This window comes from Aphelocoma coerulescens, chromosome 1 (genome assembly GCF_041296385.1).
Source record: "Aphelocoma coerulescens isolate FSJ_1873_10779 chromosome 1, UR_Acoe_1.0, whole genome shotgun sequence".
Taxonomy (NCBI): Eukaryota; Metazoa; Chordata; class Aves; order Passeriformes; family Corvidae; genus Aphelocoma; species Aphelocoma coerulescens.
Window position 1 is genome coordinate 75,833,892 of NC_091013.1, and position 21,566 is coordinate 75,855,457.

The 21,566-nt window shown below is 40.5% G+C and overlaps 1 protein-coding gene across 1 annotated transcript in view; it reads right to left on the reverse strand.

The window, feature by feature from the left end:
• Positions 1 to 6,948: 6,948 nt before the first annotated feature.
• The window catches only part of FGF9 (fibroblast growth factor 9), a 29,604-nt gene continuing 14,986 nt past the window's right edge, over positions 6,949 to 21,566 (reverse strand). The window contains exon 3 of the mRNA XM_069013563.1: positions 6,949 to 10,325. Coding sequence (XP_068869664.1) covers positions 10,080 to 10,325 — 246 coding nt within the window. The 3' untranslated portion in view covers positions 6,949 to 10,079. The remainder of the gene's footprint in view (positions 10,326 to 21,566) is intronic.

Consider the following 21,566-nt stretch of genomic DNA (forward strand, 5'->3'; position numbering starts at 1 on the left):
CGCTGCCTGAAGGACAGGGATGATGAGACCTGAGTCAAAAAAGGAGCAGACAATAAATCAAGGGGAAGCCAATGGGCTTCCAAGATTGTGTAAATAAAACAGCTACTTAGTGAGCTGAAGTGGAAGGGTGCAAGTGGCAGAGCCACTGCCATTCTTCTGCTTCCACTCACTACCAAGTAGTTATTAATTTTATTGGTTGCTGTTTAAGTCATTTTTCCAATGACTTAGAGACTTCAGAAGCAAGAAAGTTGGGGGGTTTTTGTCCAAAAATCATCTTCTACTGTTCTAGTCCCCTTGCAATGATATACTTTGTGCAGCTTAATTTCCTAAGTTGCTCTATAACATACCCCCATCCATGCCTTCGCAGAACCAACGAGCTCCTCAAGGAGGGAGGAAGTCCTCAATTGCCTGTGGTTTTTATTAGGAAGTGTAAAATACAAAGAAAAGAGGAAAAAACTCATTGATCTTTGGACTTGACTGATAGCTTGCCTGAAAAAATAACACCAAGATATAAATTTTCCCATTTATCTTGATCAAATAATAGCTCTAGGAGAAAACCTCATTTTTAAACCGGATGTTAATTCTGAAATTCCGGGAGCCTTTGCTGAGAGAGAGGTTAGGGATTGATGCCAGCACTGGAATGGCTTTGGTCCTGCTCACCAGTGCCACTGTTTGAGTGCATAGAGGCTGGAAAGGCTGGTCCTTCCTTGCTCCTCTGAATCAGAGGGCCACTACATCCTTCCTGTACCAGCCCTTATCCCCAACACCCCAGGAAGGGTGAGTCAAGGGCAGGGAGATTCCCCCATCAGGCACTGTGCACCCTGCCTGCTGCTGCCCACAGAGACAAACCCCAGGTCTCAGCAGCAGCAGTAGTGGAAGTAGCCTGAGGTTACCAAGTCGTCCTACTTGAGATGTTTGACTTTGGGTTCAGGCCAATCTAGAAGTAAACATACCTTATTTTCTTGTTATTTTCACTTTCTGTGGTGTTCATGGTGTTGTTTTCATCCTGTTTATTCCTACAGAAGGCTATAGCTCCAAAAATACATCCTAACTGGCTGTTGGAGACAAAGCAGTGAATAAGCATGACCCTAGCAAGAGGAACACCCCTACAAAAATTATTGATTCCTGTCTGTGATGAGGAGAACTGTGGAAGAGAGGAAAACTCCACAACTATCCTTCCTCCTCTCACTATTAAGCCTGCATCAGTTATACTGATCATGCAGATTTTGATTTCCTCCAAGCCAGGGCTTAGCCCTAAACTCACTTATGCAAAGACAAATTAGGAACAAATTGCCTGTATCTTCAATAGCTGCCTGTGGTCACTTGGGAATTTTGCAAAGAAGGAACACAGACAGGTCCTGGCACCAGACACAGCCCTTACTCAGCAGACACCTTTGTTGTCAGCACCAGAGCCTGGTACACACCTTGGCAGAGCAGACTCTGCAGCACCTACTCATGTCCCAGACCTCAGTATATGGAGGAAGAGTCTCCCAGCCCCAAACCAAGCCCTCTTCTCTGGTCTGAATCCTTTTAGCACCACTACTTCCATCATGGAACTAACCCTCAAGATGGATCATTCATTAAGGATGTGCAGCACATGGTCTTCTAACATTGCTAAGACGCATTTGTTGCCTCAACTCATGATAGCTGGAAAGGGAAGAAGAGAGGGTGTGCTTGTGGGAAACGGGGTAGCACACAGGCAAAGCAGGGAGAAGAAACAGAAGCATTTGTATTTCTGTATGGCTCTGTCCCTGCTTCCACAGTGTGCTAATTCCCCCCTGGCAAACCCAGGAGCTTCCTCATACCCCTTTTTAGATGAACCCTGTTTTTAACACATCTCTCTTTACTGCCTCTCTCTCCTCTCCACAGGGACATAGCTTTCCTGTTTCAGAGAGGCTTTCCCTGCAGCACAGACAAGTTTCTCCGCCTGTCTGAGTGAAAGCTTTGCCTGAGTGGAAGTTAACCCTGGAGCTGGGCAACAGCAGCTGGGGGGAGGTTTAAGGGGCATATGCAGCAGGTGGGGGGTAAGTACTTCTACTGTGCATTAGAGGCTTTGCATACCCGTGTAACAGCTGAATATGGTCTCCAAGACTACATTTCTGTGAGTAAATCATGTTTTCCATTAAGAAAGAAATGGATGCTCAGATGCACACTACTTCATGAGCTGTGGAGCACTTACCTATTATCACAACTGAAAATATGACTACCAGTAACACAGCTTTGACTTCAAAATTTCAACTCAAGAGTACCTTGGCTGATTTTTAATTGTTTATTTAAGCAATGCAAGAGAAGAACAGGAAATAAACTGGTTCATATGTACTGTCAAGCCTGTTGTTCATCTAGTTTGACGGTTTATTTTAAGATGTCACAGCCACCAAATTTGTATAGCAAAGACAGTTATTGACAACTGAGATCAGAACTTTGCTTGTTTTCCATGATGCTGCTAGAGAAGAGTGTGGATACTCCTGGAACAAGCATCCTTCCTTAATCTAACCAATCAGGCCTGTTTGTCTTAAAGAAAAGGAAGGCTATGAGATGCTTCTAGCAGAGTACCTGTGTGTGTGTGTGTGTGTGTGTGTGTGTGTGTATATCAACTCATAGACAGTCCAGAAGGAAAACAGCAATCTGCTCAGAACAGCCTTCTGGCATACACAAAAAATGCATTTTTCAGATAGATAGTAAGGCCATAAAATAGAAATATTAATTAAGTGCATGGAATATGGGCTGAGGTGAGAAAGATAAAAAGTGTAAACTCGACTGAAGTCAAGTATGGACTCCTTCTTGTGGTCCTGGAATGAGGAAGGTAGTCTCTTGCTGAGGGAACTTCTTGTACAGCACAAGAAACCAAAAGACAACAGCTTCCTTTCTACACAAAGTAGCAGCCTGGCAGGCACACTCCTACAGGGGTTAGAACAAGCAGGGGATATTTCACTTGGAAAAGAGCAGGCTGATCTCAAGAAACAGAAAATATCAGTGACTACAGCAGTGTATAACAACATCCTCTTCACAGAGCATTCATGGAGTTCACTGTACATCAACTTCATAGACATTGACAAAAGCTTTTGCTAGGATGACAGATAGTATCACTTGGAAACTAATGGGACGTAACAGAATCCCAGAAAGACAGTTAAGAATATGGAAATCTGTTAAGAGGGATCTTAGCATGGGCAAGTTCACATTAGCCTCCTTCAAACCCACTTGAGATAAGGGGTAACACGCAGTTTTCTTTTCCTTCACTGTTTCTTCCAAATTTTTTTACTGGGTAAAGACTGACTTGGTTGGAAATGAGATTACACTGGACTCAATCCCAATTACAAAATACAGGTTTCATTGATAGTATGGGCCTCAGTACCCAAATACCACAAAATCATATTAGGAAGATTAAGGTGATAGGAAGAAGCAGCTGCAAAAGTACTGCAAGAGTGGGGATTTTGTTAGAAGGAAGAGAGCTAATACAGGAGAGCATGTGATACAGCAGGCCATTTGGGAGTGACCCCCACACACACTGGACATGCCAAAAGAACTGCTTTCCTCTGAAGGACAGTGGAGTGGACTGGAGACAGTGAGGAAAATATCCTTAATGGAACTGGGGATGCATACCTGACTTTCATTCTTCAGAGAACAGTTCAGGTCTTACAACAAAAGGCATTGACAACCAAATTGTTCATCTTTAACACACATCCTTGTAATTCAATGAGTTGCCAACACAAAGTAATACGAAGTGGCTGATCAAGAGATTTCAAGTTAATAAGGTGATGTCTACAGGGTACTTTAGATGTTAAATGATCCTAATGGATAATAAACAAAGGCTTGCACAGAACATTCAGTGAAAGAAGAAATGGAATGGATACACCATACCCGAATAAACTGACATTATATATTGAACACCCTTCTATTGTTCATACTAGGGACACAGTGAGATAAAGACCCGAACCATCCTGAACAGGAAGATATAAGCACTGGTTTCATCTGGAGTCAAACCAAAATATATATCAAAAATGAAGATGCACAGAGAACTGTTTACCAGCAAGTCTTCTGCTTCCCTGGAATGAAGATAAGATGGACCTACAGTCTTACCCTGCAGGTTCTTTGTGAAGGTTTGTGAAATTAACTACAGTCCAAGAATAAAAAAGATGGATTGTGACAGGAAGACGAGAAAAGGAAAAATAAGAGTCCTACCTGAGAAGTTACTGCCTTGCCTTGCCAAAACATTCGAGGTTTAGAAAAAGAAAATTGGTTTAACCAAAGAAGTACATCATTTGACTGCAACTACTTCAGTGTGTGGACATTCATAACAAACATAAAGGTTTCTAGAAAGCAATAGAAATCATACTGCATAAGAAATATAAAAGAAAGAAGTATACATTCAAGAGCACAGCTGTGAGGGAGTATTTCAAGACACTCTTTCAATGTTTACATCTACTCTCTCAACAAGGGTAGAAATAACAATAATAATTTTAACTAAAGCTACTCTTTGCGGGGGCAGGGGGAAGGTTGTCAATAAAATAAATTAGTTCCAACATTACAGAAATGCTCTTTTCACCTAGACTGACTGCCTCCAACAGTAAGATATACATAAATCCAGACCCTCTGGACATGAAAAAAAATCTACAGGGCATATTTTGCATATGACTATAATTTGACGGCCTGTGATTTCTCAAGAAAACAGAAATGTGAGAAACATTTTGACAGTTCAGTCTAATTCCAGAATTCTTTTGACTATGTAGTTGCTACTTGTGAGTAGTGCACATAAAAATAACTTCCCTCAACCTAAAGAAAAGGGGGTTGGGTTTTCGGGTTTGGTTAATTTTTTTTGCTATGAAGTGAAATCCCTTTTGCAGCACTAAACAATATGGAGCTAAAATTTATTTTATACACAGATCTCTGTGATAGGATATTTGTGAGAGCGTGTTCAAGCAACAGATGCAAGTTTAATAAAGCTGGCATGACTTGAGGATCATTTGGAAAGGTCTCTCCTATGATAATAACAATATACAACCTATTAAGGTACAATTAACATTGTTGCCCTCTATGTAATAGCTATGGTAAGACAAAGGCATCCTATGGACTGTAACAGCTACTCTGAGGACAAGAGCAGCAGCTTTGCAATGCATGTGATCCTCTATCCTAACCCAGAATCACATGGCAATTTTCCTGCCCCAGGGTTCAGACCAGAATAACTCTGAAAAATTATAAAAAGGCAGCAGGACTTCGGAAATCATAAATGAAAAATAAAATAATCTTTTCCAATATTGTTGGGTAGAAGAAAACACTCACACAAGTTATTAAAATATAAAACCATGAGAGGAAAAAAGCAAAAATACTGGGTTTTATAAATTACTTTGCAGGTGGAATTTGATTATTATTCTCACTTAAAATTATCAGAACATCAATAAGCATTTTGTGCTTTCAAACTTCTGGCATCTGAGCTGGCAAGACACCTTGCACAATAGCATTTTTTGTTTATAATCACTAGTTGTCTTTCTTATCCTTGATGGATAAATTTTTTTATATGCCAGTTATCTGTGGCCTGCACTCTTCACAAGGCCAAAGTGTTCAGGAACCAACTCTAGGGCAGGCTGTTGCAGCTTCTTGACAATAGGAGATGAGTTTTTATTACTGGTACTTCCTTGGGGGCAGGAGGGCAAAACCACCTTGTAGTGTTATGGTAAGGTGAAAGATAACATCAAGGCAGGACAGAACTGCCTTGTGAACAACAGATGGAGAGCTCTAACGGTATAAGAACAGAGATAAAATTCTGGAAAACAGAAGTCTTCTGGTTTTGTTCTCAGATCAGTAAACGATGGGCCATGTGGAATAAAATATTGAGGATGATGTTGTTGGTTACTTCTTTCCACAGATTACCTACAAATACAGCTGCCTGCACTTATACAGCTACATGAGTAGGGGGCTGAGTTTCCAAGATTTTCATCAAAAATTCAAAGACTCTGGAACCTCTCAATTTTTACAAAACAAACTGCAGTTGTAAGGAGCCTGGTCATATCTCGAGGTTTGCTAGTGTATCTCATGGGCACATTGTAAGAATTCACTAGCTGGGACAGGAGTTCACATGAAAAGGTATTCAGTGTGGCTCACAGCCCATCCGCTTCTACTCCTATAATCATGAATAACAGAGCTAGACCTTACAGTCACTTCTTTACTTGATACAAGAAGCAGAGCAGAGCATAAGCTAGTGACTGTGAAAGACAAGCTACAGAAGCATCTTCTCTTACCTCCTGTCATATTCTGTATACAAAGAAACTGCCTCGGAAGCATGTCTTCAGCTCCCTCCTATTTGTATATTTATTAAACTCACACTTATCTTATTTTCAGGGGGACGACAGAAATGCTTGATTTTTAAGGCCAGAGTCCCATCTCCAGCCTCCACATCTTCTACCCTGTCATTTATGAAAGACTCACTTCTTTTTTCCCATCCAGTTGGCAGGCAGTTTGAGTCCTGCACTGACTGGTAGTAACTTAAGGCAATTTTCCTAGGATTTTTCTCTTTCCACTCTGCACTGCCCAGCTCTGCCAGGTTTCATTCACCCCACTTACATTTGGGAGTGCTGCCTTACACATTACCAAATGCAGCTCCAAACCAGCCCATACTCTAACACTGGTCTGGATCTCCATCATCTTTTGGGCCATGCTTCTTGCCCAGACAGGTCTGCTTCAGGTGAAATGCTAATAAAATTTTTGCTAAAAAGACATCTCCCTGCTTTTTTCCAAATTAGCAAAAAGGCATAGAAAATACTGATGATTTTTGGCTTCCTGGAATATTCTCACATCCTTTCTAGGAATAAGCAAGGACATCTCTTTGCCATCCCATTATTACACATGTGCACAGTTATAAGAAAATGCTCTGAAGGGACATCAAGCAAATAATACCAATTTTCAAAATTCTATAGCAATATATTTATACAAATTACAGAATTCTGTATCTATTTACACACCATTACAGAATATCAAGTAAATAACACCAGTTGTTCTTTTCTTTTTCCCTCAGGTTTGTCTTCGAGTGAATTTTAGTGCTCGAGAAAGGTGCCAGATGGACAGCACAAGAAAATGAAGACTTCTGTTTGTCCACAGCACAGGAGGAGAGGCACTGCAAGCCTCCCTGCTTTGCCGTGTCAGCTCTCTGCAGCCCTGTTTTAGCAGGATCACATAAGGAGCAGGAGGGCATCTGTACCACTTCATGCCTTGGCAAAGGAGCTAAGCAGCACCCAGGTGACGATGGTTTTGCCCATCCCCCGCCAGAAAACAAACAGAAATAGCTCATTTTACACAAGGGACTGAACAGAATCTGTTGTTCGCTACCCGAAACAGGCCAAATTTGACCCAGTGAACCTGCAGGGAGTGGCAAACTGCCAGCTCCTGAGCCTTCCAGTCTTGCAATAATGCCTAAGTTAAATTACATGTTTCTATATTTACATAAAGTCAGTATTTACACACCATTACGGGTTATTCGAGTAAATCGGTTACAGTTTATTTATAAGGACTGCCATAAACTCATAACATTTTTCTCAAGTTTAATCCTTTCTTTAGAAAAATACAAAAAAAAATAAATTAAATAAAACGTGTTAACTAGTAGTAATGATTAGCCTATGACTAAAAATCCAAGTCAATTTAACATTAAGACTTTAACTGCGGCCTAGTATTGCGGCCTCGACTCACAGTAATTTTAACCTTTGCAAATAATTTCCTGGTGTGTGTCAGATTCACTGAAACAGGAGAGGGCTGTAACCTCCCTTCCTCGTGGTAGGGTTGATCCATTTAACACAGAGCAATGAGCCCTAGTCCTGCCCAGAAGTGCCTTTTCTTCCCCTACGGTCTTTGCCTCGCCCACACAAATGATCCGGCACCCGACTGACCCTCAGCAGCCCCAAAGGGTGGGAGACAAACGCGTGGGCTGCAGCTCAAGGCTGTAAATTCCCAGGCAATAACAGTCCCTCGACAAGTATCCTTCAAATCAACTAATGTAATTTATGTATTTTATCATTCATAAACAATTACAACAAAATGCCATGTTCCATTTAAGATTACTGATATTGCTGGTTGAGACATGGCTCCTCCTACCTGCTTCAGTACAGAAAGGGAACATTTGTTCAGGACACCGAGCCAGAGGTTATTCCAGAACAGAAATAAGTTTCAAATAATATAAATCAGATGAACAAGAGTGCTTTAGCTCAAAAATTTCTTAATTACAAGTAGGCTACAACCTTTTACATCGCTCATCCAAAGCACATCTGCGCTCAGCCCCCGTGCGTTTGCAGACAGCCAGGGTATCAGGACCAGCCCTGCTCCCAACATATCCAATGGTGAAGGCTACACTCAACTTAATGGCACTGGATTCAAATCCTAAGGGATAAAACAACTACAAAATGCATTTGTCATATGGACCTTAACATGATTTTTTTCTCTTTTTTTTTTTTGTTTCTTCAGAGTATTAGGGAAAAAAATGCCTCTTCCTGAGGGTTAATTTCCAAATGGTAACTGCTAATCAATATGTTTGTGTGCTTATCATACCCTTAAATATTACATACTGTTTCCTCACCTTGGGGTTCATGAATATTTGAACATACTTTAGGGAAAACAATAAAAATAAGTCTAATACTGTCCCCCTCATTGTCATTATTGATAGAGATTTATTAGTTTCATTTTGCAAGTTTTACTTTAGGAAGGGTGCTAATATCATGTATTATGACAGTTCACACTGAAAGCAATTTTCCATAAAAGATATTACAATGACCCCTATGGAACTTGTATAATTTCATAGTAGATAGTCAAGTGCACAAATAAACATGTTTACAAGAGTGATCCTGTTAACCTGGTTCTTGCCCTCTGAAATATTTATGTGTTCTTTGTTAAAATTAGTATAATTGTTGTTGGTGTTACTTATGTTGTTTCTGGCATTCTCTTTAGGAAAAAAAAATAATAGCATATTCATCATTTAGCTTTGGTATAATCTGCAATAGGTTTTAACAAGTAGAATATATTCCAACCCCTATATTTTCCACAGCTGTGAAATTTACAATGATGTAAGAAGTCACTTTATCAGAGAGGAAATATTACAGACACATAAAAAAAAGTTGAAGACCCAGTTTTCTCTTTAATCCTCTGGGGTAAGCTATGAAACAAGCAGTCAGAAGAGTGAGGATTCAGTGTCATGAGTGGTGTGCATACTTGTACAATAATACGGGCACAAAAGAGATTGTCGCCTTTAGTACATGAGGGTCACTAGAATTTATTATTATTACCTTTTTATTGTTGGCTTTTTTTTTTTATCCATGCACCTTTATATTTACTTGCATGAATTTACCACAGGTTCATAGTGGCCTTTGCCATTTTAATGCTTACAGAGCCTAAAGCTTCCAAAATGCCTATCTGGCCTGTACATATTTCATTAAAAATAAACTCTATATAATAAATAAATATATAAAATAAATAAAATGTTGCCTTTGGAATTTCTATAAATAAATTTAACTTTTTATTTTTATTTTTTTTTACTAAGAGGTCTTTGCTTTAAACTCAGTGGGGTGAGACCCAGAGAGCGATTAACTGAAAAGTCTCTTGTTTAAGTAAGACTGCACCCTCCATGCCTTTGTAAATGCAGCGTACACTTGAGCAGGCCACCAGCCAAAAATCCTGATGAATCGAAGTATGGCAGCTATGCTGATATATGACGAAGTACAACTGATCAAAAATTTAAAAGCGTGTCTATTCCCCAGCATGCATCAGGCCTTCCTCCTCCTCCTCACCCTCCTCCTCCCCTTGGTTCCTCTCTCTCGCGCTCTCACTCCCATTCATCCTCTCCCTTTCTCTCTCTCTCTCGCACTCACTCTCTCGCGCTCCCTCTCGTACTAAATCAAGCGAGTGGGCATAGGCTCTCCTCCAGGAGGACAAACCTTTAAGTGCAGAACAAAATCAGCATGTTCCATCCAAGCCTCCATCATACATTATGCATGCGACAAAGTTTGGCAACAGTGGAGCTGATGTGATGACACAGCTAATCAATAAGAACCCACCGCATGAAACCTTTATAGTGGTTACTTTTTAAGGGCTCAAGTGAATTGTCTTTGTCAACTTTGGCTTAAAATATCCTTATATAGTTCCGGTACTTTCTCAGGGTCCACTGGTCTAGGTAAAAAATGTGTAAATTTTTGATGCCGTTTAGTCCTAGTCCCTTCTCTTGGAGTCCCATCTTTATTTAACGCAACGTAGTATCGTCTTCCAGTGTCCACATGTTTATATAGATTTGATGAATATGTGTTATACCAGTTTTCTTCAAATTGCTCTCTGAATACACACTCCTGGGTTAATTTTTCCTGTGGAAAGAAAAGAAAGAGCAGTAAGGAGATAGCCACTAAAATAAGCTACTTTTTATTAAAAAGAATTACTATTTTAATAGCTTGAAACTGGTGCCTCCTCGCTAAATTGCAGAATTAACTATTTCAATACTTCCAGTTTTAGCTATGTAAACAGTTTTAGCAATGTAAACTATACTGCTGGGTATTTCAGGAGGCAGTCACAAGGGTGGATAACCCTATGTGAAGAAAAAATATTTTCCCCAAAGCCTCATTTCCCAAATCAATACAGCAACAACAAAGCTGAAAACAGATACTTTTTATTTCTGATTGTTCCCAAGCAGCTCACAAGACCTTACTGGACTTCTATAACTAATTTTTTCAATCATGAGTGCAGGCATTCAAACAAACAGATATAAATAAAGGAAACTAGAACCAGTTTGCAGGGCTGTAATAAAATTTACAGTCTTAAAATCTCTGTATCTTTTCATTGCAGTCAATGAAACTCAATGCATTTCTTTAATTTAAAAACATACAATCTGCTACCCTTCATTTGATTTATTATTTGTATCACAAAGTCACAACCCAATAGAGCTTCAAACAGGGACATGAACACTGTGTGCTGAGATGAAGCCCTGAGGAAAAGCCCTCCAGGCTTGCACTGCCAGGGTTGTCCTTGTGTCCCATCCTACTGACAGGACCCACTGAGGACATCAACCATTCATCAGATCCCCCTGCCACCACAGAATCCCACTCCCTCCTGCTCCTTCCAGCACACCCACTTCTTCAGTCTGTGAGTTGCCTTCTACTTCCTTTTGGTCTAAATAGATTGCTTAAAACTGCTTTTTAAAAATTGCTTAGTAGAGTGCTTAAAATGCAGCCACCTGATAATCAGATTCATTTTAGGAAGGACTCGCACAAATGACTGAGCAAAAACACTGGAAAAAAGAGCTCTAGCATGGGAGAGCTGATATAAAGCTGGGGAAAATAAGCCTGAAAATAGTCTTTTCACCTGGCACAAGAAAAAAAAATAGTGATAATTCAATATATTTTTTTCATAACAAGTTTTCATTTCAATAGCACTCACATTAATCACACCCAGCTTCCAGCTGAGGATCAATTTATAATTATTACAAAGCTCCATACAATGCATGTGTTTTACAGACATTAAATCTTAAAACAGTCTTTTTATATAGATGTACAGAGAAGGGAAAACTGAGACCAAGGCCCAGATGCAGCAAAGTATGTATGGCACCCAAGCCATAAAATTGTGCCTGAACACAGCTAAGGTCCCACAGCTCAAGCACCCCTAAGAAACCACCCTCCATGACTTAGTCCAGGAGCTTCCCAAGGTCTACCATCACCAAAGCCTGCAGCTTGCCCTGAGGTTGCAGGTGCCTTTGGGGCCACCTCTGCTGCTTGAGACTCAGCTCACAACCCTTTCCCAAACCAATGTGCTTCAGCCCAGATATTTCACTGCTGCTTCGTGTGGCAAGCACTCTGCTCCCAGGGCAGAGCTCTGCAGCCTGTCAGGACTGGGAACCAGCCAGGTCCAAGGAGCGCCCCACACACCTTACAGAAACCCCCCAGTGGGGGAAACAAACCCCGTGCAAATGGGGAAAGGAAGCCAACACCTCTCTGCACCTGTACAAACTGGGAATTGAGCTGCGAAGAAAGAGCCCTCCTCAGGCCCTCCCAAACTCCTAAAGGTTTGGGATTTGGAGGTTTCTTCTAAATTAAATCTGTGGCAACTCCAGTAAGCAAGAAAGGCAGCAAGTAAGCTGCTCCTGACTTCCTCTTTAATGGGCACTGGGTATCTCATTACCACTCAGGAAGGAGAAATCCCAGACAGGACCAGGTTTCACGTGTTAAACACCTGAAAATTCACTATGGCAGTGACCGTATCCCTTTGTGGATATGACAACTTATTTTAGAGGCATTTCTGACTGTGACATTTTTAGTTTAAAGTAGTTCAAACAGCAATAGTCTCTTCTGGTTATAGGCAAAAGAAGAACAAACCTGTTCACATTAAAACCTTATCTATGGGCCATACCCTGCAACCTCCTCTTGATAATTGCCTCCATGTCCTTTGCCAGCTCAAAACCGCAGCCACATTGAGCATTACCAGACCAGCAGCAGCTGCCAGTTACGCCCATTGCAGTATTCCCCTTGTATAGCCTCAAAAGTACAAACTATTATAAAAGGTATTCAGCTGCAGTGAAGATTAAGTATAGATTTCATTAGTGTTTTATTTTCATGAGGTTTAAAATCATCTGTGTTTGTTTTAAGGCAGAAGCAGATGCCAAGGGGTATTATATACTGGGTCTATATCAGTCCATGGGGAAAGAGAAACTAATTTAAATTGTTTTCCTGCTCTCAGAAGGCAATAGGATCACATGAAAAGCACTGCAGAACTCCCTGCTAAAAATAGCAGCATTTTAGGAAGATATTTCAGTCCTGTCGTGAATTCATTAATTATTCACTTCATCTGCATTTTTTTTTAGCATCATCATAAATTTCTATCTTTGCAAGAACAGTACTTCCCCATGCCCTGAAGGAGAAACTTTAAAATAGCCTCTCTTTATCTGGCGGGTTTGGTGGATCATGGCAGTGCTGTGGCACACATAACTAGACCCTGAATCAGGTGGTTTGCATTGTATTGCACTCTGGATGAGTCAAATGGATTTCAAGCTCACAAAGTCAATCTTCATTTTACAAGCTTATCCTTTTTTAACTTCCTATTCACTTACAAGACAGCTACATCTCCTTTGTCCTTCTTCAAAGTTCTCTGAAATTCACATATAAACATGATGAAAATACTTCAACATGAACTTGACAGAGCAATCAGGATGTGGGACCAGATGGGTAAGGACATTAACAATCACCCTTTCAAAGAAATGAAATAATTTCTTTATACATTCAAACCTTTTCCTTCTAGGAGACCTAGAAATTCTGGTTGTGGTCAGACACCACTGGAGTAAATCAGTGTTGGTGACTTTGGATCAGATCCTATAAGTAATGTGGGACACTAAAATCCCATAACATCCTTCTTCCCATGCCCTGGGAGATCCTTACAATAATGTCTCATCTAGTACCAAGAGAGACAGAACTCAGCACACACCAGGATAGTAATTTATGTAGAATCACAGAATCCTTTGGGTTGGAAAAGACCTTTAAGATCCTTGGGTCCAACCATTAAACTAACACTGCCAAGTCTACTCCTAAACCAGGTACCACCACAACCCTATGTAACATTACTACTTTACAGGCACATTTAAGTATGCCTGTCATTATTCAAGCCAGAAATGAGCATAACACAGGGGTGAGGCTGAGCCATCCTGCCAACACCACTCTCTTGTCTCACCATCTTAGGATGGGAAAGTCTTGCTGAAAACCAACTCTCCCAGTATGGAAAGGATATGGTGTTTCCTGACCACATTTCTCTTTCTGGCTATGACTTTTAGAAAGTCCCTCTATGTACATTTGAAGAGCAAGATTTAGCCCTACAATACAGCTTTTATTCTAGCAACTAACTTCTCTATCAGTTGTCCAGTGCAAATATTTCCTTGCACCATAATTAAAGTTGCTGGACATCTTTGTCGAAAGCTGACACAAATACCAAACATACCCAACTGGAACAGCTATGGAAAGTAACATGCATTCCTGTGAAAGGGGAGGCTGCCTGCCTTGTTGAAATCATTTAATTCAGGGCCAAATAAGGAGGTGACCTCAAAATTATATAAATCAGATGTTGCACTGCATTCCACTTGTTTTCTGTGAGGACTGTTCATAGAGTATTCAACTACAAAGTGATTGATTTTCATTTTGCTGCATTTCTACACTTCACCTGTTTGGTTTTTTACCCTGTTATTTAGCTCAGAATGTTCAAATAATTGAATTGTACAAAAATGTGCCTACCACAAAGACAAAACCCTGAGGCAGATTTAATTCAGAAATCTGCTAATGCCTGGTCGGTGATAGAAAGCCCAGGACCCCTTTCCCTTTCTACATTCTCCACCATCTAACAAGGGAGGAAAATAATTATGTTATCCTATTTCCAGGCTGATTGATTAAAAGTCAGATTCTAAATTAATAAAATGCATAGTTACAGCCATCACAATGAAAGTTTTGCTAGCTTGTTTTAAAATAGCTATCCATGTGAAGTAGTTAACTGTAAATAAGTAGAAACATGTAAAACACATGTACACTGCTCAGAGAATGGTTTAATGACTCTAAAGAATGTAAGACATTCGTGCTGCTTGGTTTGAAAGAACAGTACAGGGTCCTGTATAAAACATATCAATACTCCTTCTTTCTTTTAAATAACCCTATGGAGCTAAAACTCCATTTTATTTTGAAACTCGACAAAAGAAAGCCTCTTCAGACCATCATTCCTAAAATCACAACAAATACCTTTCATGCCAAGCAAACTATTCTGTTTTATGCCATGTATAGTTTTCCCTTTTACAAACTGCTACACTGATTCAATAGAGACAGGAAAACACCTAATCCAGAAGTCCAAACAACCATTAACAAGAGATATATTTGATGTAGTCAGCACTTCCTATATACCTGCTGCACACTAATACCTTGTTAATCTACCCTTTCTTAATAAAAATCTTGTTTAAATATATAATCTCCTAAATAATTTCATGCAAATCCCTCATTATGGCCACACGGCATTACTAAAAACTGCATATATAGTGAAGAGAAACAAAGAAAAGCCCTGTTCTCTTCCGAAGCAGTTTGCTTTGCTGTTCTGCCTACCAACACACACATTTTACATGCCATTGGCCCTTCCCATGCTGTAATGCAAACAGCCTCTAGAACAGACTATGTTCAGCTAATAATTAACACTCATCCAGAGCTGTCATAAATAAAGGTCTAGTTTAGCATTTGCTGTAGTGTTGTCTGTTCTCTCATGCTAAGCCTGTTAGTCTCTGGCTGGGTGAACCACCTCCAGCCACAATGAGAAGCCAAATACCAGTGTCCAAGCAGCACCACTTTCTTTTCCAAATGAGACCACAGTGTGAGTCAAGCCCTGTACACTGTGTGTCTGACTTGGTTAAGTGTCACAGAGCTTTCTTTGATGAGTTTCTCCAAGCAAAGTCTTTTCAGAATGCTTTGTTTGATAATTTGACAAAACATGAAGAAAATATGGCGGAAAAAAGGGTCTGCCAAGAGAACTAGCTGACTGGTTTTTTGTGTTTGTGTCAGTAGTTCTCCAAAAGCCTTTTTGACAGACAGCAGGAAACCCTTCAAGGCCAGAGGAGAGACAAGCAAACAGGCACCAATTCTGCCACTCATACAAATTTCATATTTCACGGCACGTGAAATTAGATGAGGGAAATCAGGCGAGGTGTCCTGGCAAAACCACAGTTAGGCAATTGCATTCTCCCTACCTGAGGTCACCTTGTACTCTCACAGAGTGCAGTATTCATCTTACTTTCTTCCCCTAAACCTCTTAGTTAATTTGTATAAAGTTTTTATTCTACATCAATAGCCACTTACAAAATAAAAATCAAGTGTAACAGTTCTGTGCTGCTGCCATGGAGCAGTTATGATGGTGTTTAAAGGTTAGTATCTTTCATAAAAAAAGCTTGTAAAGATCCCAAGACCCAGCAGAACTTGACCCCCTTGGGATCATGATTGCCAAAAGCCACAATACCTACATAGATACAGACACTGTGGTACTTCCACATCCTGATGCAGACAACAAAGCAAGCAGACTCCAGTATCAACAGTAAAATCCCAGGACACTGTCAGTGCAGGAGGGATTTCAGTGCTTTACCCCTTTGCCCCGTTGCTGCTCTTCTCCCACTCCCTTGCTCTCCACGCTATCTGGACCTTCTCTGGAGGGGCCAGACTGGCATACAGCACTATGCTGTCCCAGGGCTGTTTAAAGAGCTCTTCTGACATGAGGGTGAGATGCCAATTAGGCCTCCATCCATTTTTGCCACTGCCAGCTCCTCAGCTCTTGGTTTTACTGATATCCTCTCCTTTGAGGTTTCAAGTTTGCAGCATCTGCCAAGCTTTAAGCATGCCCTCCCTGGACATGAAATCATTATGGGATGGGCAACCCCACTGTGCCTGAGCTCTCATCTGCCAGCATAGGCTGCCCTTCAACAGCCATGCTTCATGTTCATAAAGGCTTGGTTTATATCTGCTCAGCCAAGTGCATGACACGAAAACTCATTTTCACCTAAACACCCAGGATCTGCTCATGATGCTGTTGGAAGTCATGACAAAACTCCAGGGACAGATCTCAGGCCACATAAGCTGTCACAGTGTCTTTTCTCTGGAAGCTGACAAGCTTCCTTCCCAACACCACAACAGGGAACAGGACCAGGACAAAGTCGACTCTTAGAAAACAAATAAACAAGCAGTTCTGTTCCCCTCCCTTCCACGCCAGCAGGACCAGGCCCACACTGTGTCATTTACTAGTCACATTTCTGACCTCTATTTTATTTTTTATTCTCTTGGCACAATAAAGAACTGCAGTCATCAATGTTATCAAAGCATCTAATTCATAACGCTTGGCTGAACCCTTCCAGGAATCAGAAAGCAAGGTGGTATGCAATCTGATACAGGGGCCAGAGCCAATTTTTAAAGAAGATGGGAGAAGAGTTCCCATCAGCTTAAATGGAACATGGATCAGCCTTGCAATGATAAAAAGGCAGAAAATATTTTAAGACACTAAAAGAACCATTTCAGGCACGCTCAGATTTACTGAAAGCTGTAACTTGACCTCCCCCAGCTCCCCACTCCACAAATTCTCTTCTATCAAAAGACAACCTGTATGTCAAACCAGGGCTGCTACCCTACAGCTACACACACTCTTCAGCCTGAATACCAGTTAAGGTTTTAACTGGATGGAGATTTTTAAATAAAACCTGCTTTCCTTAAATCCAGCTAAGATGGAACAAAGTATTTTGTCAGTATTTTTTTCCTTGTTTTGTGGTTCTCTAAGCACAGAACACAGGTTTAAAGGAAAGATAGACCCCCTTTAGCAGAAAGTGCTGCTTGAGCGAGCTAAACTCACATGCTGAAATACATTTTAAAGTGAGAGAGAAAAACTACTTAATCTGCATGAGTCTCTACATTCAGTGAATACCCCACAAAATGGATTTATCCATCATTAAAGAAGTAGAAGTACCTTATCTCTCAGCTACAAGGTGCCATCAGAAAAAGATGTGCAGAGTGCTCAGGACCCTTCTTAAAACACTTTGCCATGGGGACCAAATAATCATTATACATATGTAGTGATGTAAATGTATATTATAAAAGTAATTAATGTTTTATTCTTTCAGCAAGATGATTTGGTCAAGGACTGATGAACAAAAGGCTGTCTCTAAATTTTGCTATTGATTTTTTGCCAAGTACTAGCTCAGAGGACAAGGACATTACTGATCACATTGTCATTCTGGGTGACATTCTGGTCATCAAACAAACACAGCATCATAAGCTATCACATTTTGGAAAGATCCTCACTGAAATGCTGCATGTCCACTGAAGTCTTGGAAACCAACAAGTTTGACAGAAATTTTAAAAACTACAGTGCTTTGGTGGGCACTACAACAAAGGATTGTCACACTACGATCTTTACCTAGCAGGACTCAATTGCATATTCAGTTTAAATTGTTTAAAAATGAGGCTTTTTTAATTTTGCCACCTTTTTTGGACAGGAAGGAAGGCCAGCATTTCAAATAGCTGCTGCTGAAGGAAAGATGTCACGCTTCCTCTTCTGCTAAAGTAACTCAATTTAAGAGCACGTAAATAATGTGCATGTGCACATTGGCTTTGAAATACCTTGTCACACTTCTCATAAACAGTCTCTCCAGGGATGACTTTTTGGACACTTCCCCCATTCCTTTTCCCAGTGGCGATCCCACCATAATGTCATGGATTTTGATACACAATTTTTAGTATCTCACTTTCTGAGTAGAATAAAAAATATTTCTTTAATATTTCTCAGAAAATCCACACATCCTTGGTGTTTCTATGCCATGACTTATGTTGTCAGTGATATGGCTGACCCAGCCTTTGGGAAACACTAAAGGAAATCAGGTGGCTCTGGTGCTCCACGAGACCCCTACTCCTCACATGCACACCGGTGGGCCTGTCTTTCAATGGCTAAAACTTTAGTCATGCAGTTAATTTCAGCTTTGATGAAAGAAGTTGTCATTCTGTCTGAAAAAACCCAAAACATATATAATAACGACTTCAACAGAACTAGTGACTGAAGAGCTCAAAGACCAGGTTGTTGGTCTCCCGGGTACCTGCAAACATGGATCTTCCAAATAATTCAGATTTTTAAAGTTTTTTTAAAAAAATTCCTATTTTGCTTAAACTTTACAACATTAGTACATTCTAAAATGAATCAAAAGGTTTTCCTGAAACCTTCACCAATTACTTTCATGTCCTGAGTTCAGATTATACAGTATATGCTGTCCTGACAAAGGCATCAGCAGGCCAAAATCCCCCTTGTTATGAAAAAGTAAGATTACATGTTAGAAGACTGTCTCTAGATTGCAGACTCTCATAGGCAGGAACCCTGTCTAGATTTAGGTTTTTAAAATGATGAATACAATACAGCTCTTATCTTGATTGGGATCTGCTGACACAACCATAAAACTAATTGGTGGTTTTACAGGAGCAGGTCCAATCCTGATTCCATTGAAGGCTATGGTATTTCAACCATAATAGAGTCAAGTCAAAATTTCTCGAGTCACAGTTGCCTCTATAAATGTGTTAAATTTGAAGAGCAAAGTTTAGCAAATTAAAGATGCACAGCCTGAGACAGACCCCAAAAGTATGTAGCATCCACACCAGAACACAAGTTTTACCTCAGCAGCAGCCTGTGGAACACAAATATAAAACCTTCTCTTCAAATCAAAAGTAGCGGCAGATATCTGCCAGTATAAAATGAATGAAAAAGAAACAAAAGGGCTCTATAGAGAGGGGAAATATGGATTTGCACTATAACAAGCTTTAATTCTTAAGCTTTTTGAATGCAACACAAATGAACCACGTTACTGCACATCACCAAATCAGCCTAAGCACATTCAAACTGCAAAGCAAATCTCAACCTAGTCAAAATTCCTAATGAAGTCCCCACAGGGCAGACTTTTTCTACTCTGTCTTTGAAAATGATGAATGGCAAAGTGGGAGAGAGTGCCACGTTCACATCCCACTGGCTCATGAATCAGAAACAGAGCACATCAGATCTTTATCTGATGCAGTGAATAATCCCCAAGCATATCTCAGTGTGTCACTGCTGCTGATGCTTTTAGCATGTCACTTCAACACAGTACTCTCAGATCAACCAAAGACACTGAAGCTTTTCACACCTCTGTATGGTTGCACAGCCAGCTCCCAAAACGCTCAGGGCTGCAGTGACAGGGAGCTACACAGAAGCAAAGAAAAGAATCTGAATATGTCCCACTCTTGCTTGCTGGATAGGATTTGGGTTTGCAATGCAGCTATGCCATTTTAACAACTCCCTGCTGTCAAAAGCGTGGTGCTCAACCCTTCTCTCATCCCACACTGCACCTGATTCCCCCACTGAACCTTAGTGCTTGCCCAAGCAGGCAGCAAGCCAGTTCAGGAAGCTAAACTTTTTTCTGTGGCTTTATATGCCTAAGCTGACCTTCTGACAAGTCAGATGAGTGCCAGTGTTGGAGCACGGAAGAAAACAGAAGCATGCAGCACAAGGAGGGAACCAGAACTGCCCTTTCTGGAAGGGCTTTCTGCAAGGTCACATTGTCTGCCTCCTGAAGCAGCACCTCTAGTCTCCTGTTTTCATGAGAACACAAAATTTCAGACATCTTTAGGTAGGGGAAAGCAAATCATTAAACTAAGGTTTGAGTAGGATCTTGCTTTACCAAAGCTTAGCTATATATATCTATTTATATACACACACATAAACATACGTATATATAAATATATATATATGCATATACACACACACATAATTTATATAGAAGATACTCTAATACTTTCCTGTCCCAGGCATGTCGTGAGAAACCAAGATCAGCTTAGAATTTGAGACTAAGGCAAGGAGATCACCGAGGGTTTTCTCCCATACAAAGTTATCTTCAAACCTAGTAAGCATTTGAAATTAAGTCCTCTGAGGAAGATCAAAAACCTGAGGAAAAGTGCAGTATCTATCTTGCAGGACACGATTGGTAAGTGTTTCTCTTTGGCGACGTGTTATGAAATTCTGATTTTAAAAAGACCAAAGCCATAGTTTAAAAACAACCATAATAGTTGCAGTTTCTCACAGAGCTTTCTCCCATATTACCTGTGTCAAGTCTATGTATTGACCTATCAGTTCTTCCTACACCAGTACCCACATCTCAAAATACTTTTTTTTTCTACACAGTCCTTCACACCTTGCTGAGCAGGTTGCAGTTTCTGCTCTCATTCCCCACGCTGGTACCTGTGGGGAACACCCGTTAACAGTACCCAGCTTTCAGCAAGGCTGCCCATCCAAATTCTGAGAGGAGCTACCTACAAGGGTGAAGTAGATGAGGTAACTCAAGAACTTTTCTCAGACCTATATCCACCACAGAAGAAATGTCCACAGTCACAAAGCTGTTTCCCACTGTGCACTGCAGAGAAAGTATTTATGTCTCATCTCGCACCTCCCTGTAAAAATCCCTCTGGCCAGCTCAGAATCCCACTTCCTCACAATCTCCATCTTCCTCTTTATCCAGCCTAAGCTTTCTTGTGACTCATTCAAGCCAATTCATTCTTGTACTCTATTTCTAGGACTTTTTTTCCCCTCCCTGGTGTTACACCTCAAGGTATTTGCAGAGAGCAAGAGTGTACCCTCTTGCTTTTCGTTCTGCGGGCTAAGTGAAGATCTTCAGAGTCTATCATTTGATAGTGTTTTTATCCCTCTGGTTATCCCAGTAAGCCCTTTCTGCACCTGTTTTTGGTTTCAATTCATCTTCTTTAACACAGTGACCAATTGCATTTTGCATTCAGACTGGATCCTCCTAGTGCTGTATGCAGTGGCACTGACAGAGCTCTCCCTGAGCCTCACATGTAAACATTTTAGGCCCTTTAGGTCACCAAGGCCCCTCTGTGAGGTTGCCTCCTGTGCTGGAAATACTTCCCAGCTTTGCAAAAAATTTCAATAACACACCACTACCTTTTTATGATGAGATGTTTAATGTCCCTAATAAAACCAGGGAATAAAACCAGCCCAAGGAACAATCCATAAAATCTCCACTAATAGCTTCATTCCAGTCTAAT